The sequence below is a fragment of the Phalangium opilio genome, unplaced genomic scaffold (assembly GCF_054372755.1).
Source record: "Phalangium opilio isolate 3A_F unplaced genomic scaffold, DU_Popi_V2 ptg000082l_1, whole genome shotgun sequence".
In the NCBI taxonomy this organism is placed as follows: Eukaryota; Metazoa; Arthropoda; class Arachnida; order Opiliones; family Phalangiidae; genus Phalangium; species Phalangium opilio.
The window spans coordinates 19,726,121-19,751,009 of record NW_028324189.1 but is presented as its reverse complement, the minus strand read 5'-3'; the positions used below and the strand labels follow the sequence as shown (position 1 = coordinate 19,751,009).

General features: G+C 40.3%; 2 protein-coding genes, 2 non-coding genes and 1 pseudogene across 4 annotated transcripts; 3 read left to right on the top strand and 2 right to left on the bottom strand.

Annotated features, from left to right (window-relative positions):
* Nucleotides 1-892: 892 nt before the first annotated feature.
* LOC149653650 (uncharacterized) lies at nucleotides 893-1,889 on the bottom strand. Its single transcript, XM_089847024.1, has 2 exons — nucleotides 1,548-1,889; nucleotides 893-1,454 (listed from the first exon to the last, which is right to left on the bottom strand). Exons 1-2 carry the CDS (start codon nucleotides 1,562-1,564, stop codon nucleotides 893-895), a joined length of 579 nt encoding a protein of 192 aa, XP_089703150.1. The 5' UTR covers nucleotides 1,565-1,889.
* Nucleotides 1,890-2,729: 840 nt separating this feature from the next.
* On the top strand, nucleotides 2,730-2,847 carry LOC149653649 (U2 spliceosomal RNA; annotated as a pseudogene).
* A 12,448-nt stretch (nucleotides 2,848-15,295) lies between these two features.
* On the top strand, nucleotides 15,296-15,368 carry TRNAT-CGU (transfer RNA threonine (anticodon CGU)). Its single transcript has one exon. It is a non-coding gene; the product is annotated as a tRNA-Thr (tRNA).
* Nucleotides 15,369-15,534: 166 nt separating this feature from the next.
* On the top strand, nucleotides 15,535-15,607 carry TRNAT-UGU (transfer RNA threonine (anticodon UGU)). Its single transcript has one exon. It is a non-coding gene; the product is annotated as a tRNA-Thr (tRNA).
* A 6,828-nt stretch (nucleotides 15,608-22,435) lies between these two features.
* On the bottom strand, nucleotides 22,436-23,049 carry LOC149653646 (uncharacterized). Its single transcript, XM_089847023.1, has 2 exons — nucleotides 22,796-23,049; nucleotides 22,436-22,711 (listed from the first exon to the last, which is right to left on the bottom strand). Exons 1-2 carry the CDS (start codon nucleotides 22,937-22,939, stop codon nucleotides 22,436-22,438), a joined length of 420 nt encoding a protein of 139 aa, XP_089703149.1. The 5' UTR covers nucleotides 22,940-23,049.
* Between the last annotated feature and the right edge of the window lie 1,840 nt (nucleotides 23,050-24,889).

The window sequence follows — 24,889 nt, the reverse complement described above, 5'->3', positions numbered from 1 at the left end:
GAGCATGTACCTTCCACAGGGATGAAAACAACTGCACCCTGGTGAAAGCCGCGAGGTTGGCTACATGGCTCCTACAAAAAGAGTGCGAGAATATTCCGGTTTTTAATTAAAAAAATGTACAAAAAAAAAAGTAAATAAATAAGCGGATTTTATTATATTAATGTCTCTTTGTAGTTTTTTATATAGACAATAAATAATTATTTCATTTCATTTCATATTTTTTTTCATTTGCTCTCAGTCCATACTTTTAAGTTCAAATTGATAAGTACAGAAGTAAATTAATTTCAAAATCATGTTTCCTTCCTTTATCAGTTCACTGGTATGTTATCGAGATAAAGTTTTTGAGTTTAATTCCATTACCCTTTTAGATAGAGTATTATGATAGGAGAGACTAAGTGAGGACGCCATCTTGGTGTCAGACGTGAACAGGGCTTAAAATATAAATTATATTAAACCTACGTAAAATAATTAGAAACCCATATCAATCAAACATTTTCTTTTTATTCGAGATTCTACAAATATATTTTATTATTTAACACTATCCTTAGCCCACAAAATGTAGAACTTACAAAAGTTTTATTAATTAAAGAAAGTCTGTGAAATACTTATTCGCGAAATAATTATTCGCGTCATTGGATCTCATGTGATAATGAACTTCGTGAAACATTAAACTGTGAGTGTTATCACACAGACACTTGGCTAACCTGCAAATCTGCAGGGCCTTGAATATATAATGCGTAGCTAGGTCGTTTTCATCACTATAATTTTTCCTTACGGTTTTGTTAGTTTTGTATACCATAAACATACACATATGAAGAGCTAAGTTCAGAACTCTTAAGTACTGGTATAGGCAATGAAATTCGAATCCACCGTAATAAAAGGTGCGAAATTTTCATTCCCCCTCATTGCGGGGGTGACAACTCCCTAAATGGCAAATATCTGGGTTTGGCATTCCGTACATTTTGTGTGGTGTGAGGTGTACGGGAAATTCGAGGATAGTATCTCCCGCAAATTCTTCCAATTTGAATTGATGGGTCTTCTTATTTATGATACATGGAAACTGTCTAGCATACATGTCAATTAATGACCCTGCGGGTAATTGTACTGTAGAAGTTAGTAATCTGTACATCGCTAAGTGTTTCAAACCAAAATTTATATTAGGGCCATTAACGTATTGCCATATATAACCTTCACCATCGTCTACATTATAGACTTCATTCGGTGAGGGGTTTATTAGTAAATCCCTCGTCTCGGGATCTGTAGTCATTTCGGATTTTCCGTAATCTTTATCCCATCCGATAGCACCAAATTTTTCAATTCGTCTTAAGTTGTTTCGTCTAACGGCGGCTTCTAAAGTAATGGGTGAATTCATTCTACCATCCTCACTACAGCAGATAGGACAGGAAGGCGTGTCCGGCGTATTGTCAGTTTCGGAGAACGCTTTTGATTCGTCCCTGATGGAGTAAAAATGAACCGAATACTCTAATTATAAGTCTGGATGCAAATGGACATGCAAGGGTTAACTATATTGTTAAGAGCATACTTACAGTTGAACTGAGTCCATTTCTAAGTGATGACACGTGGATATCGTTAGCTGGGGTGAAAAGCTTGAAGAGTCGTAAAATGGCTTATCTTTTAAACTACCGCGTCTTTTAAAGGATCTTATCGCGAGACGATCACCCAAGATATGATGGGTGTATTTTCTCAATCAACGACGTAACGGGAATTTACCGCGACGCTCTGAACCCGGGTATTTACCATGGCATCCTCAAACACGTTGACGAAAGACGATATGACACTTAATCTCTAAGCCTAACATATATAATTTCCCCCTCCCACCACGTTGTCGAAAGTTAACGTGACGTAGAAAGCCTCGAGTCGCGTGTAAGACAAGGGTTAACGAAAAGTTCAATTTTCAACTCCAATATCGGGGATAGTATGGATTCGTATTTACACTTTAATTGCATTCTAAACCATTGCAGGTTACGAAATTCATGGTTCACCCTGTCCTCTTGAGGAATCACGTACACCGTCGTATCCGAAAACCGTACACTCTTTTTTCCGTTCATATTCCCCGCCTACTTCGTTAAAAATGTTAAGCCTAACATAGGGTATTTCAATAATATATTTTAGGTCGAACACAGTGTATTCTATGACGCCTGATTTTCTAATTTCCCCAGCCACGTCATGGAATTATCCCTGAAAATTTCCACGCCATTTACAAAGTCAACATGGTGTCAAGCTTTAACCTGGTTTTCCCCGCCGAAATTGAAAATTTCCATGCCATTCACAAAGTCAACATGGTGTCAAGCTTTCCCCTGGTTTTCCCCGCCGAAAAATCTGGCGTGAGGACGCCATCTTGGTGTCCGGCGCCAATTTGGGTGTCAGGCGCCAAATCTGGTGTGAGGACGCCATCTTGGTGTCAGGCGTCAACGGGGTGTCAGGCGTCAACAGGGTGTCACTGACGTGAAAGACCCCCACAAGTTAAAATCCATTTTTAAACTACACTAGAATTGAACTGATTTGAATTCCCACTTTTTATTTTTCTTATCCCTTATCTTATCTTAGTGTTTGCGATAAAATTAAACTTCTCGAAAGTTCCACTGGCGCCATCGACTCCCCCCTCGCACCGCTCGCACCCCTCGCACCGCTCGCACCGCTTGCACCGCATGCGGTGCGTGCACCGCCCCTGCCTTCCACAGTGATTGGGGTGGGAGACTCTTATTGACCCTACTGACCCTTCGATGTTAACTCCCTTTTTGGAACTGGGCGAAGTTTAACGGGCTTGCCCGACTTCGCCACGAGTCGACCTGATATTGCATTACATTCAGGATCGGCTCACCCACTCTCTAATTAAATCAAAATTAAACACGCTTATTCTGAAGCAGCTAACATCAAAGAGATTAGGAGTTGAAGCTAACTGCTTGGGCAAGGCATTGTGGGAGTTCTCGCTGTACTGCTTTATCCTCAGGTTATAGTTCACTCTTTATATCCGGTTCACCGCATTTCAACCAATAAGAGTGCAGAGAAAGACTTCCAAAGCGAGAACACTCCAGCCAAGCAAAGAGGGTAGCCTCTTTGTACCCTCTTTGCTGACATATGTCCATACTATCTCACTCCATTTTATCTCTATTTGCCATTGATACAAATAAACATATTTAATTTAAAGTGGCCAGTAAGCGATTTGCAGTAGATCAGCTTCAGGTTTTTGCACAGGCTCGAATCCAGCCTGTGACAAAATTAGTTTTTTACTGTTTGAGTTAGGTAGTTCTCCCAAGATAAAATAACAACACTATAAAATCACAAAGGAGAATACAATAATCAGAGAGAGTACATGCCATCATGAAGAGAGTGCATGCCAAATTGAGCATTGAAAATAATCGAAATACAGGGAGACGTTATTCAAACAACCTATCATGGCATTTATAATATTATCTACAGTAAAGTAGAACATGCTTCGCTTGAGCATGTCTTCAAAAAACTAAACTAGTCATTATTTTCAGGCTGCAATTTTTCACTTCGGTCATGATGAATACTCTCGGTTTACAGTCTATACCTTTTATTTTCAAACCTTAGCTTTTCTTATTCATTCCTAGCCCTTTCATTTTCAGTCATTATTTGCCAAACAGACGCAAACATGAGTATGGCCTCCAAACATGCATTAGCGGAAGCTATGAGCGTTTCTTGCTTTTCTTACTAGGCAGCGACTAAGCTATAAGAAAGTTTAGCCCATTTATAAATGAAACAATAGAGGAAGGCCATGCATGCAGAAACAATAGCAATCACGATGGTCAAAACATGTATCTCCCACGGCTCGAACCTGGGACCTTCCGCGTGTTAGGCGGACGTGATAACCACTACACCATAGATACGTAGCAAAAGTGAGTTTTCCAAGAGATCTAGCTTATTATTATGCCCAATATCGACGGTTAAAACATGTCTCTATCAGGGCTCGAACATAGGACATCCCGCGTGTTAGGCGCACGTTATAACCACTACACCATAGATACGTAGTAATAGTGAGTTTTCCAGGAGATCTAGCTTATTTTAATGTCCAATCACGATGGTCGAAACATGTATCTCCCACGGCTCGAACCTGGATATGAAACTTGCCGTTGGTAACTTCTTATATATGGGATTTGATCACCTGCCGTTGGTTGTTTCTAATATCTGGGATTTCATCACCTGCCGTTCGCGGCTTCTAATATTTGCGATTTCATCACCTGCCGTTGGTGGCTTCTTATATCTTGTATTTGAAACCTGCCGTTGGTGGCTTCTGATATCTGGGATTTGATCACCTGCCGTTATTAGCTTCTAAAATCTGGGATTAGTCACCTGTCGTTAAAGGCTTCTTATATCTGGGATTTCATCACCTGCCGTTGGTGGCTTCTTATATCTTGTGTTTGAAACCTGCCGTTGGGGGCTGCTAATATCCGGCATATGGAAAAGGCTGTTTGGGACTGCTAATATCTGGTATTTGAAACCTGCAGTTGGGTGCTGCTAATATCTTGGATATAAAACTTGCCGTTGGGAGCTGGAAATATCTGGGATTTGATGCCTGCCGTTGATGGCTTCTAATATCTGGGATTTGATCACCTGCCGTTATTAGCTTCTAATATCTGGGATAAGTCACCTGTCGTTATAGGCTTTTAATATCTGGGATTAGTCACCTGTCGTTATAGGCTTCTAATATCTGGGATTTGATCACCTGCCGTTGGCGGCTTCTAATATCTTGTATTTGAAACCTGCCGTTGGGGGCTGCTAATATCCGGCATTTGGAAACGGCTGTTTGGGGCTGCTAATATCTGGTATTTTAAACCTGACGTTGGAGGCTCTAATATCTGGGATTTGAAACCTGCCGTTGGGGGCTGCATATATCTTCGATTTGTAATCTGCCGTTGGGGGCTGCATATATCTTCGATTTGTAATCTGCCGTTGGGGGCTGCATATATCTTCGATTTGTAATCTGCCGTTGGGGGCTGCATATATCCTCGATTTGATACCTGCCGTTAAGGGCTGCTAATAACTTGGATATGAAACTTGCCGTTGGAGACTAGGAAAATCTGGGATTTGAAACTTGCCGTTGGGGTCTTCTTATATCTTGGATATGATCACTCGTTGTTGGGGGCTTTTAATATCTGACATTTGATCACCTGCCGTTGGTTGTTTCTAATATCTGGCATTTGATCACCTGCCGTTGGTAGCTTCTAATATCTGGGAATTGATACCTGCCGTTTTTAGCTTCTAATATCTGGGATTTGACATTTGCCGTTATAAGCTTCTAATATCTGGGATTTGAAACCTGCCGTTGGTGGCTTCTTATATCTTGTATTTGAAACCTGCCGTTGGGGGCTGCTAATATCCGGCGTTTGGAAACTGCTGTTTGGTGCTGCTAATATCTGGGATTTGAAACTTGCCGTTGGGGACTAGGAATATCTGGGATTTGAAACTTGCCGTTGGGGTCTTCTTATATCTTGGATATGATCACTCGTTGTTTTGGGCTTTAAATATCTGGCATTTGACCACCTGCCGTTGGTTGTTTCTAATATCTGGGATTTGATTACCAGCCGTTGGTGGCTTCTAATATCTGGTATTGAAACCTGCCGTTGGGGGCATCTAATATTTTGGATATGAAACTTGCCGTTGGGGTCTGGAAATATCTGGGAATTGATGCCTGCCGTTGGTAGCTTCTAATATCTGGGAATTGATACCTGCCGTTTTTAGCTCCTAATATCTGGGATTTGATACCTGCCGTTTTTAGCTTCTAATATCTGGGATTAGTCACCTGTCGTTATTGGCTTGTAATATCTGGGATTTCATCACCTGCCGTTGGTGGCTTCTTATATCTTGTATTTGAAACCTGCCGTTGGTGGCTTCTTATATCACATATTTGAAACCTGCCGTTGGGGGCTGCTAATATCCGGCATTTGGAAACGGCTGTTTGGGGCTTCTAATATCTGGGAATTGATACCTGCCGTTTTTTTTGCTTTTAATATCTGGGATTTGATACCTGCCGTTATAAGCTATTATCTGGGATTAGTCACCTGTCGTTATAGGCTTGTAATATCTGGGATTTTATAACCTGCCGTTGGCGGCTTCTAATATTTGGGATTTCATCGCCTGCCGTTGATGGCTTCTTATATCTTGTATATGAAACCTGCCGTTCGGGGCTGCTAATATCCGGCATTTGGAAACGGCTGTTTGGGGCTTCTTATATCTTGTATTTGAAACCTGCCGTTGGGGGCTGCTAATATCCGGCATTTGGAAACGGCTGTTTGGGGCTTCTTATATCTTGTATTTGAAACCTGCCGTTGGGGGCTTCTTATATCTTGTGTTTGAAAACTGCCGTTGGGGGCTGCTAATATCCGGCATTTGGAAACGGCTGTTTGGGGCTTTTAATATCTGGGAATTGATACCTGCCGTTTTTTGCTTTTAATATCTGGGATTTGATACCTGCCGTTATTAGCTATTATCTCGGATTAGTCACCTGTCGTTATAGGCTTGTAATATCTGGGATTTTATCACCTGCCGTTGGCGGCTTCTAATATTTGGGATTTCATCGCCTGCCGTTGATGGCTTCTTATATCTTGTATATGAAACCTGCCGTTGATGGCTTTTTATAACTTGTATATGAAACCTGCCGTTGGGGGCTGCTAATTTCCGGCATTTGGAAACGGCTGTTTGGGGCTGCTAATATCTGGTATTTTAAACCTGACGTTGGAGGCTCAAATATTTGGGATTTGTAATCTGCCGTTGGGGGCTGCATATATCCTCGATTTGATACCTGCCGTTTTTAGCTTCTAATATCTGGGATTTGATGCCTGCCGTTTTTAGCTTCTAATATCTGGGATTAGTCACCTGTCGTTATTGGCTTGTAATATCTGGCATTTGATCACCTGCCGTTGGTTGTTTCTAATATCTGGGATTTGATTACCAGCCGTTGGTGGCTTCTAATATCTGGTACTGAAACCTGCCGTTGGGGGCATCTAATATTTTGGATATGAAACTTGCCGTTGGGGTCTGGAAATATCTGGGAATTGATGCCTGCCGTTGGTAGCTTCTAATATCTGGGAATTGATACCTGCCGTTTTTAGCTCCTAATATCTGGGATTTGATACCTGCCGTTTTTAGCTTCTAATATCTGGGATTAGTCACCTGTCGTTATTGGCTTGTAATATCTGGGATTTCATCACCTGCCGTTGGTGGCTTCTTATATCTTGTATTTGAAACCTGCCGTTGGTGGCTTCTTATATCACATATTTGAAACCTGCCGTTGGGGGCTGCTAATATCCGGCATTTGGAAACGGCTGTTTGGGGCTTCTAATATCTGGGAATTGATACCTGCCGTTTTTTTTGCTTTTAATATCTGGGATTTGATACCTGCCGTTATAAGCTATTATCTGGGATTAGTCACCTGTCGTTATAGGCTTGTAATATCTGGGATTTTATAACCTGCCGTTGGCGGCTTCTAATATTTGGGATTTCATCGCCTGCCGTTGATGGCTTCTTATATCTTGTATATGAAACCTGCCGTTCGGGGCTGCTAATATCCGGCATTTGGAAACGGCTGTTTGGGGCTTCTTATATCTTGTATTTGAAACCTGCCGTTGGGGGCTGCTAATATCCGGCATTTGGAAACGGCTGTTTGGGGCTTCTTATATCTTGTATTTGAAACCTGCCGTTGGGGGCTTCTTATATCTTGTGTTTGAAAACTGCCGTTGGGGGCTGCTAATATCCGGCATTTGGAAACGGCTGTTTGGGGCTTTTAATATCTGGGAATTGATACCTGCCGTTTTTTGCTTTTAATATCTGGGATTTGATACCTGCCGTTATTAGCTATTATCTCGGATTAGTCACCTGTCGTTATAGGCTTGTAATATCTGGGATTTTATCACCTGCCGTTGGCGGCTTCTAATATTTGGGATTTCATCGCCTGCCGTTGATGGCTTCTTATATCTTGTATATGAAACCTGCCGTTGATGGCTTTTTATAACTTGTATATGAAACCTGCCGTTGGGGGCTGCTAATTTCCGGCATTTGGAAACGGCTGTTTGGGGCTGCTAATATCTGGTATTTTAAACCTGACGTTGGAGGCTCAAATATTTGGGATTTGTAATCTGCCGTTGGGGGCTGCATATATCCTCGATTTGATACCTGCCGTTTTTAGCTTCTAATATCTGGGATTTGATGCCTGCCGTTTTTAGCTTCTAATATCTGGGATTAGTCACCTGTCGTTATTGGCTTGTAATATCTGGCATTTGATCACCTGCCGTTGGTTGTTTCTAATATCTGGGATTTGATTACCAGCCGTTGGTGGCTTCTAATATCTGGTACTGAAACCTGCCGTTGGGGGCATCTAATATTTTGGATATGAAACTTGCCGTTGGGGTCTGGAAATATCTGGGAATTGATGCCTGCCGTTGGTAGCTTCTAATATCTGGGAATTGATACCTGCCGTTTTTAGCTCCTAATATCTGGGATTTGATACCTGCCGTTTTTAGCTCCTAATATCTGGGATTTGATACCTGCCGTTTTTAGCTTCTAATATCTGGGATTAGTCACCTGTCGTTATTGGCTTGTAATATCTGGGATTTCATCACCTGCCGTTGGTGGCTTCTTATATCTTGTATTTGAAACCTGCCGTTGGTGGCTTCTTATATCACATATTTGAAACCTGCCGTTGGGGGCTGCTAATATCCGGCATTTGGAAACGGCTGTTTGGGGCTTCTTATATCTTGTATATGAAACCTGCCGTTGGGGGCTGCTAATATCCGGCATTTGGAAACGGCTGTTTGGGGCTTCTTATATCTTGTATTTGAAACCTGCCGTTGGGGGCTGCTAATATCCGGCATTTGGAAACGGCTGTTTGGGGCTGCTAATATCTGGTATTTTAAACCTGACGTTGGAGGCTCAAATATCTGGGATTTGTAATCTGCCGTTGGGGGCTGCATATATCCTCGATTTGATACCTGCCGTTGAGGGCTGCTAATATCTGGGATTTGAAACTTGCCGTTGGGGGTTAGGAATATCTGGGATTTGAAACTTGCCGTTGGGGTCTTCTTATAAACTTGGATATGATCACTCGTTGTTGGGGGCTTTTATTATCTGGCATTTGATCACCTGCCGTTGGTTGTTTCTAATATCTGGGATTTGATTACCAGCCGTTGGTGGCTTCTAATATCTGGTATTGAAACCTGCCGTTGGGGGCATCTAATATTTTGGATATGAAACTTGTCGTTGGGGTCTGGAAATATCTGGGAACTGATGCCTGCCGTTGGTAGCTTCTAATATCTGGGATTTGATACCTGCCGTTTTTAGCTTCTAATATCTGGAAATTGATACCTGCCGTTTTTAGCTTCTAATATCTGGGATTTGATACCTGCCGTTTTTAGCTTCTAATATCTGGGATTTGATCATTTGCCGTTATTGGCTTCTAATATCTGGGGTTTGAAACCTGCCGTTGGCGGGTTCTAATATCTGGGATTTCATCACCTGCCGTTGGTGGCTTCTTATATCTTGTGTTTGAAACCTGCCGTTGGGGGCTGCTAATACCCGGCATTTGGAAACGGCTGTTTGGGGCTTCTTATATCTTTATTTGAAACCTGCCGTTGGGGGCTACTAATATTCGGCATTTGGAAACGGCTGTTTGGGGCTTCTTATATCTTGTATTTGAAACCTGCCGTTGGGGGCTGCTAATATCCGGCATTTGAAAACGGCTGTTTGGGGCTGCTAATATCTGGTATTTTAAACCTGACGTTGGAGGCTCTAATATCTTGGATTTGTAATCTGCCGTTGGGGGCTGCATATATCCTCGATTTGATACCTGCCGTTGAGGGCTGCTTATATCTTGAATATGATCACTCGTTGTTGGGGGCTTTTATTATCTGGCATATGATCACCTGCCGTTGGTTGTTTCTAATATCTGGGATTTGATTACCAGCCGTTGGTGGCTTCTAATATCTGGTATTGAAACCTGCCGTTGGGGGCATCTAATATTTTGGATATGAAACTTGCCGTTGGGGTCTGGAAATATCTGGGAACTGTTGCCTGCCGTTGGTAGCTTCTAATGTCTGGGATTTCATCATTTGCCGTTATTGGCTTCTAATATCTGGGATTTGATCACCTGCCGTTGGCGGCTTCTAATATCTGGGATTCTATCACCTGCCGTTGGCGGGTTCTAATATCTGGGATTTCATCACCTGCCGTGGGTGGCTTCTTATATCTTGTATTTGAAACCTGCCGTTGGTGGCTTCTTATATCTTGTATTTGAAACCTGCCGTTGGGGGCTGCTAATATCCGGCATTTGGAAACGGCTGTTTGGGGCTTCTAATATCTGGTATTGAAACCTTGCTTTGGGGGCTGCTAATATTTTGGATATGAAACTTGCCGTTGGGGTCTGGAAAAATCTGGGAATTGATGCCTGCCGTTGGTAGCTTCTAATATCTGGGAATTGATACCTGCCGTTTTTTGCTTTTAATAATTGGGAATTGATACCTGCCGTTGGGGTCTTCTTATAACTTGGATATGATCACTCGTTGTTGGGGGCTTTTATTATCTGGCGTTTGATCACCTGCCGTTGGTTGTTTCTAATATCTGGGATTTGATTACCAGCCGTTGGTGGCCTCTAATATCTGGTATTGAAACCTGCCGTTGGGGTCTAAAAAAAATCTGGGAACTGATGCCTGCCGTTGGTAGCTTCTAATGTCTGGGAATTGATACCTGCCGTTTTTAGCTTCTAATATCTGGGATTTGATCATTTGCCGTTATTGGCTTCTAATATCTGGGATTTGATCATTTGCCGTTATTGGCTTCTAATATCTGGGATTTGATCATTTGCCGTTATTCGCTTCTAATATCTGGGATTTGAAACCTGCCGTTGGCGGCTTCTAATATTGGTATTTCATCACCTGCCATTGGTGGCTTCTTATATCTTGTATTTGAAACCTGCCGTTGGTGGCTTCTTATATCACATATTTGAAACCTGCCGTTGGGGGCTGCTAATATCCGGCATTTGAAAACGGCTGTTTGGGGCTTCTAATATCTAGTATTGAAACCTGCCGTTGGGGGCTGCTAATATTTTGGATATGAAACTTGCCGTTGGGGTCTGGAAATATCTGGGAATTGATGCCTGCCGTTGGTAGCTTCTAATGTCTGGGAATTGATACCTGCCGTTTTTAGCTTCTAATATCTGGGATTTGATCATTTGCCGTTGTAAGCTTGGGAGCTGGGATAAGTCTCCTGTCGTTATGGGCTTGTAATATCTGGGATTTTATCTCCTGCCGTTGGCGGCTTCTAATATTTGGGATTTCATCGCCTGCCGTTGGTGGCTTCTTATATCTTGTATTTGAAACCTGCCGTTGGGGGCTGCTAATATCCGGCATTTGAAAACGGCTGTTTTGGGCTGCTAATATCTGGTATTTTAAACCTGACGTTGGAGATTCTAATATCTGGGATTTGAAACCTGCCGTGGGGGGCTGCATATATCCTCGATTTGATACCTGCCGTTGAGGGCTGCTAATATCTGAGATTTGAAACTTGCCGTTGGGGGTTAGGAATATCTGGGATTTGAAAGTTGCCTTTGGGGTCTTCTTATATCTTGGATATGATCACTCGTTGTTGGGGGCTTTTAATATCTGACATTTGATCACCTGCCGTTGGTAGCTTCTAATATCTGTTATTTGAAACCTGCCGTTGGGGGCTGCTAATATCCGGCATTTGGAAACGGCTGTTTGGGGCTTCTTATATCTTGTATATGAAACCTGCCGTTGGGGGCTGCTAATATCCGGCATTTGGAAACGGCTGTTTGGGGCTTCTTATATCTTGTATTTGAAACCTGCCGTTGGGGGCTGCTAATATCCGGCATTTGGAAACGGCTGTTTGGGGCTGCTAATATCTGGTATTTTAAACCTGACGTTGGAGGCTCAAATATCTGGGATTTGTAATCTGCCGTTGGGGGCTGCATATATCCTCGATTTGATACCTGCCGTTGAGGGCTGCTAATATCTGGGATTTGAAACTTGCCGTTGGGGGTTAGGAATATCTGGGATTTGAAACTTGCCGTTGGGGTCTTCTTATAAACTTGGATATGATCACTCGTTGTTGGGGGCTTTTATTATCTGGCATTTGATCACCTGCCGTTGGTTGTTTCTAATATCTGGGATTTGATTACCAGCCGTTGGTGGCTTCTAATATCTGGTATTGAAACCTGCCGTTGAGGGCATCTAATATTTTGGATATGAAACTTGTCGTTGGGGTCTGGAAATATCTGGGAACTGATGCCTGCCGTTGGTAGCTTCTAATATCTGGGATTTGATACCTGCCGTTTTTAGCTTCTAATATCTGGAAATTGATACCTGCCGTTTTTAGCTTCTAATATCTGGGATTTGATACCTGCCGTTTTTAGCTTCTAATATCTGGGATTTGATCATTTGCCGTTATTGGCTTCTAATATCTGGGGTTTGAAACCTGCCGTTGGCGGGTTCTAATATCTGGGATTTCATCACCTGCCGTTGGTGGCTTCTTATATCTTGTGTTTGAAACCTGCCGTTGGGGGCTGCTAATACCCGGCATTTGGAAACGGCTGTTTGGGGCTTCTTATATCTTTATTTGAAACCTGCCGTTGGGGGCTACTAATATTCGGCATTTGGAAACGGCTGTTTGGGGCTTCTTATATCTTGTATTTGAAACCTGCCGTTGGGGGCTGCTAATATCCGGCATTTGAAAACGGCTGTTTGGGGCTGCTAATATCTGGTATTTTAAACCTGACGTTGGAGGCTCTAATATCTTGGATTTGTAATCTGCCGTTGGGGGCTGCATATATCCTCGATTTGATACCTGCCGTTGAGGGCTGCTTATATCTTGAATATGATCACTCGTTGTTGGGGGCTTTTATTATCTGGCATATGATCACCTGCCGTTGGTTGTTTCTAATATCTGGGATTTGATTACCAGCCGTTGGTGGCTTCTAATATCTGGTATTGAAACCTGCCGTTGGGGGCATCTAATATTTTGGATATGAAACTTGCCGTTGGGGTCTGGAAATATCTGGGAACTGTTGCCTGCCGTTGGTAGCTTCTAATGTCTGGGATTTCATCATTTGCCGTTATTGGCTTCTAATATCTGGGATTTGATCACCTGCCGTTGGCGGCTTCTAATATCTGGGATTCTATCACCTGCCGTTGGCGGGTTCTAATATCTGGGATTTCATCACCTGCCGTGGGTGGCTTCTTATATCTTGTATTTGAAACCTGCCGTTGGTGGCTTCTTATATCTTGTATTTGAAACCTGCCGTTGGGGGCTGCTAATATCCGGCATTTGGAAACGGCTGTTTGGGGCTTCTAATATCTGGTATTGAAACCTTGCTTTGGGGGCTGCTAATATTTTGGATATGAAACTTGCCGTTGGGGTCTGGAAAAATCTGGGAATTGATGCCTGCCGTTGGTAGCTTCTAATATCTGGGAATTGATACCTGCCGTTTTTTGCTTTTAATAATTGGGAATTGATACCTGCCGTTGGGGTCTTCTTATAACTTGGATATGATCACTCGTTGTTGGGGGCTTTTATTATCTGGCGTTTGATCACCTGCCGTTGGTTGTTTCTAATATCTGGGATTTGATTACCAGCCGTTGGTGGCCTCTAATATCTGGTATTGAAACCTGCCGTTGGGGTCTAAAAAAAATCTGGGAACTGATGCCTGCCGTTGGTAGCTTCTAATGTCTGGGAATTGATACCTGCCGTTTTTAGCTTCTAATATCTGGGATTTGATCATTTGCCGTTATTGGCTTCTAATATCTGGGATTTGATCATTTGCCGTTATTGGCTTCTAATATCTGGGATTTGATCATTTGCCGTTATTCGCTTCTAATATCTGGGATTTGAAACCTGCCGTTGGCGGCTTCTAATATTGGTATTTCATCACCTGCCATTGGTGGCTTCTTATATCTTGTATTTGAAACCTGCCGTTGGTGGCTTCTTATATCACATATTTGAAACCTGCCGTTGGGGGCTGCTAATATCCGGCATTTGAAAACGGCTGTTTGGGGCTTCTAATATCTAGTATTGAAACCTGCCGTTGGGGGCTGCTAATATTTTGGATATGAAACTTGCCGTTGGGGTCTGGAAATATCTGGGAATTGATGCCTGCCGTTGGTAGCTTCTAATGTCTGGGAATTGATACCTGCCGTTTTTAGCTTCTAATATCTGGGATTTGATCATTTGCCGTTGTAAGCTTGGGAGCTGGGATAAGTCTCCTGTCGTTATGGGCTTGTAATATCTGGGATTTTATCTCCTGCCGTTGGCGGCTTCTAATATTTGGGATTTCATCGCCTGCCGTTGGTGGCTTCTTATATCTTGTATTTGAAACCTGCCGTTGGGGGCTGCTAATATCCGGCATTTGAAAACGGCTGTTTTGGGCTGCTAATATCTGGTATTTTAAACCTGACGTTGGAGATTCTAATATCTGGGATTTGAAACCTGCCGTGGGGGGCTGCATATATCCTCGATTTGATACCTGCCGTTGAGGGCTGCTAATATCTGAGATTTGAAACTTGCCGTTGGGGGTTAGGAATATCTGGGATTTGAAAGTTGCCTTTGGGGTCTTCTTATATCTTGGATATGATCACTCGTTGTTGGGGGCTTTTAATATCTGACATTTGATCACCTGCCGTTGGTAGCTTCTAATATCTGTTATTTGAAACCTGCCGTTGGGGGCTGCTAATATTTTGGATATGAAACTTGCCGTTGGGGTCTGGAAATATCTGGGAATTGATGCCTTCCGTTGGTAGCTTCTAATATCTGGGATTTGATCATTTGCCGTTATAAGCTTCTAATATCTGGGATTAGTCACCTGTCGTTATAGGCTTCTAATATCTGGGATTTGATCATCTGCCGTTGGGGCTGCTAATATCTTGTATTTGGAAACTGCTGTTTGCGGCTGCTAATATCTGGTATTTGAAACCTGCTGTTGGGGGCTGCTAATATCTTGGATATAAAACTTGCCGTTGGGAGCTGGAAATATCTGGGATTTGATGCCTGCCGTTGGTGGCTTCTAATATCTGGGATTAGTCACCTGTCGTTATAGGCGCCTGTCTCGTAAACAGGAGATCATGAGTTCGATTCTCGACGGAGCCTCGTGGTTGTGATACTTGCACTTGTTTTCGTAGCTATTAATTTTTGAAAAACTAAAGATAATAGTTGCTTGAGATGTGCATATATGCAAACAATTGGGTAATGCTATAAACGAGTTGATTTTGTAAAATTACTGAAATATTCAGCATTAATCTCACTTAACAACATGGGCTCCGTGGCTTAGTGGTTAAAGCGCCTGTCTCGTAAACAGGAGACCATGAGTTCGAATCTCGTCGAAGCCTCGTTGTGATGATACTTGAAGTAGTTTTCGTAGCTATTAAATTTTGAAAAACTAAAAATAATAGTTCCTTGAGATGTGCACATATGCAAAAAATATGGTAAAACTACAAACGAGTTGATTTTGTTAAATTACTGAAATATTCAGCATTAATCTCACTACGTAACATGGGCTCCGTGGCTTAGTGGTTAAAGCGCCTGTCTTGTAAACAGGAGATCGTGAGTTCGATTCTCGTCGAAGCCTCGTTGTTATGATGCTTGAACTAGTTTTCGTAGCTATTAAATTTTGAAAAACTAAAAATAATAGTTGCTTGAGATGTGCATATATGCAAACAATAGGGTAAAAGTGCAAATGAGTTAAATTACTGAAATATTCAGCATTAATCTCACTACGTAACATGGGCTCCGTGGCTTAGTGGTTAAAGCGCCTGTCTTGTAAACACGAGATAATGAGTTCGTTTCTCGTCGAAGCCTCGTTTTTATGATACTTGAACTAGTTTTCGTGGCTAAAAAATTTTGAAAAACTAAAAATAATAGTTCCTTGAGGTGTGCACATATGCAAAAAATATGGTAAAACTACAAACGAGTTGATTTTGTTAAATTACTGAAATATTCAGCATTAACCTCACTACGTAACATGGGCTCCGTGGCCTGGTGGTTAAAGCGCCTGTCTTGTAAACAGGAGATCGTGAGTTCGATTCTCGTAGGACCCTCGTTGTTATGATGTTTGAACTAGTTTTCGTAGCTATTAAATTTTGAAAAACTAAAAATAATAGTTGCTTGAGATGTGCACATATGCAAAAAATATGGTAAAATTACAAACGAGTTGATTTTGTATTCAGCATTAATCTCACTACTTAACATGGGCTCCGTGGCCACGGGACCACCTCTGATAGAACAAAACCAAAGTTTCATAGATTATAGAAGGCTTCTTGGACCATTCTTGAGGGTGACGTGCATTATATGTATCTTGAACTGCATACCCTCTTAATTTTATATAACATTCAAATATTTTCCAAAGTTCAATGTTTATTGAAAACTGAAATAGTTGAGAATATTTCCGAGTGGGGACCACCTCTGATAGAACAAAACCAAAGTTGCAAAGATTTTCGAAGGCTTCTTAGACCATTCTTGAGTGCGACGTTCAATATTGCATACCCTCTTAATTTTATATAACATTCAAAAATTTCCAAAGTTCAATGTTTATTGAAAACTAAAATACTTGAGAATGTGTCCGAGTCGGGACCACCTCTGATAGAACAAAACCAAAGTTTCATAGACTTTCGAAGGCTTCATGTACCTTTCTTGAGTGCGACGTGCAATATTGCATACCCTCTTAATTTTATATAACATTCAAATATTTTCCAAAGTTCAATGTTTATTGAAAACTGAAATAGTTGACAATGTGTCCGAGTCGGGACTACCTCTGATGGAACAAAACCAAAGTTGCATAGATTTTCGAACGCTTCTTAGACCATTCTTGAGCTCGACGTGCAATATTGCATACCCTCCTAACCGGGACCTGCTCTCATGGAGCGTGATTGGATTTTTTCCAATTTTAATGCCATCGCAAAACCAGACATTAAAGTGGAACCAACCGTCATCCAGCACGTAGCTGCCCCAGACGCAGCGCTCACTGCTCTGGTAGAAAAACATGCCAATCTCTTTTCGCCAGGCATAGGACGTCTAAAGGGTCATCAAGTCAAATTAATCATTCGCTCTGACGCCCCCACGCCGCCGTTTTTCAAGGCTAGGTCTATACCGTACCACTTGAAAGACTTAGTTGAAAACGAAATCACGAGACTAGAGAAAGAAGGAATAATCAGTCCTATTAGTCACGCCGACTACGCTACGCCCATAGTTCCAGTTTAAAAAAGGATACAAAAACAGAACGCCTTGCAACTCAAAACAAACTAGAACCAATCACAGAACGCCTTGCAACTCAAAACAAACTAGAACCAATCGTCTCCTCACAATCGACAACTGAAGGAACCCTAGTTTACACTCGCAACTACGGAAAAGGTACCAAATGGATAAAGGGACAAATCACAAAACCCATTGGAACCATGATGTACCGAATTCGAACCGAGGACGGTCATATAATTCAACGACATAGAAACCAAATTCGTTTCCGTACAAACATTGCCGAAGATCCGTCCGACCAGCCACTGCAGCCTCAACAAACCAAACCTACGATCGCCGCCATATCTACTTTCCGCTGCCAAACTCCTAGAAATCCGGGATTCGTTAATCAACCACTTCCACAAATGACTGCCAATGCATCACCTACACAATCGGCAGCTCGTGCCTCAATTCCTACCCCTGATCAAAACACGCCCGCCGACAGAAGTCCTCAGACGACGACCCCAACAACCACAGGTTTCCAAGCAGCCGCCGGAACCTCCCTCGCCGAACCACGACGTTCGCAACGTGCACGAAAAATCCGCGTACCATTTGATGTATAACTTTTTCTCTAAACGGGGAAGGTGATGTTAGGGTCATATCAGTTTGAAACCCGTTTATATTTCGCGCCTCATCCTAACCCTGACAATGTCATAGATGGCAGCACCAGCGCATAAAAAACATTACCTCCAACGTAGCTAAAACCAACAGAGCGCTCCTCAGTCAGCGCGCAAATAAGATACCTTTTCTTTTTTACAACCAACAGTATTAAATCATTCATGTTTAACAAACGGCTTTATTAATTAATCTAATACCTTCACCCCAACCACTGCAACATTTACATTTTCCGCTTAATCCTGCATTACAAGAGCAATGAATAGTGAATTCATCTTCACCTTTCAATTTACGATTATTTGATGAGGGTAAGCCCCTAGAAGATAACTAGTTAGAATGAAAAAATTAGAAGCACCTTGCGCAAGATAACTTAAATAAATTAAAAACCAATTTCTTGTGCAATTGAAAAAAACGTTATTTTCAAATTTATTTAAGATAACTAGTTATTATTATTTATTGAACATTTTAAGAAAAGCTTCACGATTGTCAAGCCTTGGTCTTCTCTACAAGTTTGTATAAAACTTGCAGCCACTGCCACATAATACGACGTGTTTGCACTTATGTATCTGTTCTTCTTCTATTTGACATCGTTTTCAATCCCTTCGTTGTAATTCGCGTATATATAAATTTCAAATAATGTTACCTTAAACTTGTCAACATTTAAAATTCTTAATTCTTCAATTGAGCTATGTCGATAAACACATTATATACCCCGTTGAAACAGCAATTTTGAATGTTTAAAATCATCTCTTCAAAAGTCAACATTTTAATATCTGTTACTTCAGGCAATTAATTTATAAACTTATCCCTTACTTTTTCTAGTCTTTGTCTGCAAAGACAGTTTCTATTAATAAGAATATAGGGTTAACAATTGAGGGGTAGACAACTGGCCTGTTTCAAACACATAAAGGTTATATTTCTCCCAAAGTAATATCAATAAACTTTTGGTAATATACACTTAATTTCCTGTTTTTTCCCCGCTAACTGATTTCACGTGTCCAAGGCACATTCTTATTGGATGTAAAATGTCATCTGCTTTACCATATACATATTCTCTATGCTTGGAATACTGCTTTAATAATTCGTAAATTTATACTTCAAAAAAAGAGAGATATAATAACGTAGGTGAAACGTCTAAGATTCTCTGGTGAGGCGCTGTCAAAAATAGGAAAATGGACATGAAATAACGCGTGTAGTCAATTCTGCCGTCGTTCTCGAACTAGCTCTCAGTAAGTCTCTAGTGTTACGAAGTAAAGGTAGTGTCATACTTATGAAACACATCTTATAAACTTATGGTGATACTTATAGATATATGAGGCGCTTGTACTGTATTCCATTTTGACGTCACCATGGTTCAAGCGTCAAGCTTATTAGAGTACCCACCAACATCGCCTTTGACAGCGACTAACCAGGAGTGTCTGGTACAACAGCGCTTCCAGAGCAAAAATTAGGGTTGTTTTTGCTACAAAACAATAAAGAATTTTTATGTTTCATTGTTTAATTTTTTTTAAATAGGTTTAAATAGGGGGAAACCGGTTTTGATCATAGAGATAGGAACATAATTCCTCTCTCCATGGTTTTAATAGGGCTTTAACAAGGAGTATGAAACTTTGTATACTGGTGTGGTTATCAGTTAACATGATGGTAAAATTGGTTTGCTTTCTCATCTTCGCCGCTCGGGCCCTGTTCCATGTTCTCATCTTCGCTGCTCGGGCCCTGTTCCATGTTCTCATCTCTGCTGCTCGGGCCCTGTTCCATGTTCTCATCTCTGCTGCTCGGGCCCTGTTCCATGTTCTCATCTCTGCTGCTCGGGCCCTGTTCCATGTTCTCATCTCTGCTGCTCGGGCCCTCCTGTACCTTTTCCTGATTTTTTTCTTTTTTTTCACCACTTTTTTAAAAAAATAAAACTTCAAAATTCCCCGCCTTTCTACAATGCGAACAAATTTTAACTTCGGGGCGCTTTTCCCCCGTACCACCTCCCCTTCCAGCGCCCCTTCCACCTCGCCGTCCACAAAGAGAATGGAAGTAGAGGAGTGGAAGGAATGCCTCAACTTGTTGCCCTTTTTCCTGGTACAGGGCAACTTCCGCTAAGCAAAATTAAACGGGCCGGAAGCTCTCATGTACCAATTTTAGAGCAACATCATTATTTGCGCTTGTAGAGCGGGGGACCTGCCACTCCTTGGGGTTTATAGTCTCTATGCCGTCCACCACCTCGTCCCCCTCCTCCTACATAAATATTGATGGTGACACTGCACCCTTGGATACTGAACTTTTGCTCCATTTTGCTAAGCCTAAATCAATAAAGGAAAAATTATTTTTTTTTTAAATTTAAAGTCATTACTTCCCAAGTATTTTTAAACTCGGCAACAAAATTAAGTGTTGTAAATTCTTTTTATACGCCGAAGTTTAAAAATAATTGAAAATCATGACATATTAATATTGAATTGTTTACTTGAACTTACTTTCAATCACAGCACTTGACAAATTTTAACGAGTGGCTAAAAGTGCGCCTCTTTTTAGGATAGAATAATATTTTGGAAAAGGTGGCTACACTGTTAAAAAAGAATGTTCTATATTGAACAGGGTGGCGTTCATTGGAGTGTCCCCGTACGAGCACGGCGTTTTGTTCAATACAGAACACAAAACAAGTGTTCAAAACTGAACGCTAAAAAGTGTTCAAAACTGAACGCTAAAAAGTGTTCAAAACTGAACGCTAAAAAGTGTTCAAAACTGAACGCTAAAAAAGTGTTCAAAACTGAACGCTAAAAAAGTGTTCAAAACTGAACGCTACAAAAAAGTGTTCAAAACTGAACGCTACAAAAAGTGTTCAAAACTGAACGCTACAAAAAGTGTTCAAAACTGAACGCTACAACAAGTGTTCAAAACTGAACGCTACAACAAGTGTTCAAAACTGAACGCTAAAAAGTGTTCAAAACTGAACGCTAAAAAGTGTTCAAAACTGAACGCCAAAAAGTGTTCAAAACTGAACGCTAAAAAGTGTTCAAAACTGAACGCTAAAAAAGTGTTCAAAACTGAACGCTACAAAAAGTGTTCAAAACTGAACGCTACAAAAAGTGTTCAAAACTGAACGCTACAAAAAGTGTTCAAAACTGAACGCTACAACAAGTGTTCAAAACTGAACGCTACAACAAGTGTTCAAAACTGAACGCTAAAAAGTGTTCAAAACTGAACGCCAAAAAGTGTTCAAAACTGAACGCTAAAAAGTGTTCAAAACTGAACGCTAAAAAAGTGTTCAAAACTGAACGCTAAAAAGTGTTCAAAACTGAACGCTACAACAAGTGTTCAAAACTGAACGCTAAAAAGTGTTCAAAACTGAACGCCAAAAAGTGTTCAAAACTGAACGCTAAAAAGTGTTCAAAACTGAACGCTAAAAAAGTGTTCAAAACTGAACGCTAAAAAGTGTTCAAAACTGAACGCTAAAAAGTGATCAAAACTGAACGAGAAACAAGTGTTCAAAACTGAACATGTTCCTAGTTGTAAGACGCACGTTAAGTTGTTCAATAAAGAACTCGTGTTTGATCAACCAACAACTCCCATCTGTTCTATGGCGCGCGGGTTTTCGTTCTTAATAGAACCCGTGTTTGTTATGACGCACAGAGGGTTTAGCTTTTGAAAGAACACGTGTCTGTTCCGTTTCGTGCGGACTTTCGTTTAATAAAGAACTCTCATTTGATCCATGGCTCATGGCCTTTCTTTCATTAAAGAACTGACGTTAGTTCTATGACGCACGGGTGTCTGTCCCACTTAGCACGATAATTGGTTCTACTGTTGACGAAGATTTGTTCTTTGGAAAACAGTTCGTTCTTACGTGTAAATAGGCTTATATGAAAATACCAAAAACATTATGAACCCTCAAATTTACAAAATTTATTTTTAAAAGTGACGTTACATTATTTGATTAACTATTGACCTTACTGAACGACTTATTTTTTCTGAATTTATTTTGAAAACAATTTTTTGAAGGTATTCAAGAGTTTGTTTTAGACCTGGCGGATATTGTAATTGAAAAGCGTAGTATCCAGCAAACATACTAATCACAGCTGTTTCAATTGAGCTGACATCGAAGCGGACACCTTCAATTTGAACTTCTGGGCAACTACTAATATATTCTTCATCAGAAAAGATCATCCTTGGAGTATTTACGTTATTTTCCAAGCACTGTTTATTTTAAAAGTTAGCTTTGCAAGTTAATTGTAAATAGATTATGTTTATACCGTTTCGCTCATCCAAAGATCAATTTTTTCTCCAAAGAGAGCAGGCAAAATTAAAAGGCAAGTCTTAAGCTCCAATTCTGTGAAAGGGGCAGTTAGTCTAGTTTCACCACGTCACAAGTGACTCAAAAAAATATTACCTTTGAGTTTGTCCTCTGGCAAAACCTCTTTCTGTTCTCTAAGATATTTAATATGTTTTTGTACACCACTTTTTTTCTTTTTCTCAATGATGGAAAGTATTTTTCCAGTTAGTGGTAAAAAATGATGGACAGCAACTTTTTCGGCCGAAGGACGGATATTTTGGAGATTGTTCAACTCCGATATCAACTTAAAAATATTTTGTAATTAGTGAATTGACACAAAGTGTCTGCCTTAAATATATTTTTTTTTGATACCTGATTAGTTTTTGTCAAAATTGGAAATTTTTCAACTACTTCTTCAACTTTGTGGTCAAAGGCATAATTCTGCCTATAACTATTGGTCCTATTCATCTTTTCTTCTATCAAGGTGTCATTTCGATTCACTTTAGAAACTTCTTTTTTCATTGCCTCAATATGAGCCTCGATGCTGGATTCATCTTCCCCATTTCCAAATTTTATCTGTTTGCCGGGAAAATGTTTCAAATTGCATTATATGCAACACTCAGTTTAAGATTTAAGTTCAGAGATTATTAAAATTTATACCATAGGTGAAGTTCTATTCAATTTAGTTTTGGGCTCTAACAGAATGGCTGATCTGCGGTTTTTGGAGTTGCAAGTATGCTTTTCCTTCATTTCTCGCACAATCGGTAAATTTGGCATTTTCATCCTTTCGTGCCTAAATTTCATCAATAAAGAACTGTACCAGCTGCTCTGTAAAGAAGCATTCAAGCAAAGTAGTAAATAAATCACAAGACCCTTAGATTTATTTGCGAATTTTTACATATCCATTCCCAATTGCAAGTCTGTCTCTCAAAAATTTATACTTCGTTACGAGGGCTAAACAAACTCTTTTTAATTCATCAGGCTTAGGATAGCTAAGAATGTAGAAATTGTTAAATAAGAAAAATATTTATATATCACCATATTGAATATAATGATATACATGATTAGAAATAACTTCAGAAAGGTGCGATTATTGGTTACGCTACTTTTAATAAACTTATTTCCCTGAAATTCCCATTTTCGACTAAATCTAAACCATGGCGTTCAAACCCTTTAACTTGGATGAATAATTGCCTACTTACATTTGATAAGCACTAACATCCTCAAATAGTACATTTACAATTTGGGATTTATTGGCTCGATTGAATACCATTTGATTTTTCTCATTTATTAGTGATATAACTAATGGCGGTAATTTCGGTAGAATATAGGGATCTGGTAATTTTTGGTTAAACGTCGAATCGAAAGTATCCAAGCCATTATTGCTGTAATCGTAATTGCGACCTCTTTCTAGTGACATATCAGTGGGGGAATACAATGTAGAATTCTCGTGTGGCAAGGAAACAGAGCTATAGTTACATATGAAAGAGATGTTTGATTTCTATACCAACAAATGCAAAATTAAAGTGCTTACTCCTGCAGATCCTTTCCAGTATTTTGGATTATAATATTCAATCTGGACTCATGGGGCGGCAATGATTCTCCTTCATGGTCAAGCCAGTCATTATATTTTGTGTCAAATACTTGCACTGTGGCAACATCGACAGAAAAAGTCATTCCTAAAGCATGCATGAATTCTTTCACAGTTGACTCGCTTGAGATTTGGAACTTCTTTTTGGCATTTTGACAGGTAACATGATATTCACGTACTGAATCCATTTTGTCTGGTACGCAAGCAAATTTAAACGTTGTAAAATTTAAAACGCCACGCTTCGAACAGCCATGCAACTGGAAGACATGCAGTTTGAATGTTTGTAATAAGTTATGTTATGAAATATTCTAAACTTATGATAATTTATGAGAGAAAAAGTAAATTTTTTTCATATTAGTGTATTGATCAATGGTTTTACATTCCACAAACATTTAATGTCTCTAAAATTTAAATCTACAAAGTTTGTGCTGTAAAACAATAACAAGCTTAGAATCATGCTTATGTGCAAGTAAAGCCGTACTGTCTATTTCTTCTCCTGGTTCTATCACATGCCATCTTTCTAATTCTTTAACTTTATAAACGTTACAGTGACTCTCATAGCCTTCACATTGAAGTAGTCTACCATAAACGAGCCATTTGCTATAGATTTTGATTATATAGTAAATTTTAAAAAATAAGGGGATTTCATCTTCGGTTAGTGAAACAGGAAAAATATAACCAGGCTTATATGTAACGGTCTTTTGAGTAAGAACTGAAGCAACATTTGAAACAACTGGATCTACTTCCAAATTAAGGGACTGTTTTATAAAAGTTTTTAAACTCATTGGAAGATTATGGAATCTAATGTTAAGGTATTGTTCTGTATCTGAAGTTTCAAATCCGGATTTCCCACTTTGTTCCCAACACTGTAACCTCTGGTGCCTTTTAGCAAGTGTTGAACTTATATTTATAAAGTTCCTGCAATTCTCAGCTACTATTTTGAAGTACTGATGCTTAGCCTCGAATCTCATGCACCAGAGTCTAACTAGTGGGCCATATTCATCAATCAGTCGTGCATAATGCACCATGTAGTGAACCTTTGGTATAAAATGAGAATCTGGTATATTTTTTAAGAGTTCACAAAAATCAATAATTATATCATGAAGATATCGAAGCCAGGTTTTGTCTATTACTGGAGCGCATATAATATCACCAATTTCTAC

What these genes read in the sequence shown, in the direction of transcription:
- LOC149653646 (XM_089847023.1), bottom strand. Translation starts at nt 22,939, where the DNA reads ATGAAATTTAGGCACGAAAGGATGAAAATGCCAAATTTACCGATTGTG. An exon ending in TGAATAGAACTTCACCTATG is followed by an intron (nt 22,712 to 22,795) that starts GTATAAATTTTA and finishes CCCGGCAAACAG; the next exon opens with ATAAAATTTGGAAATGGGGA.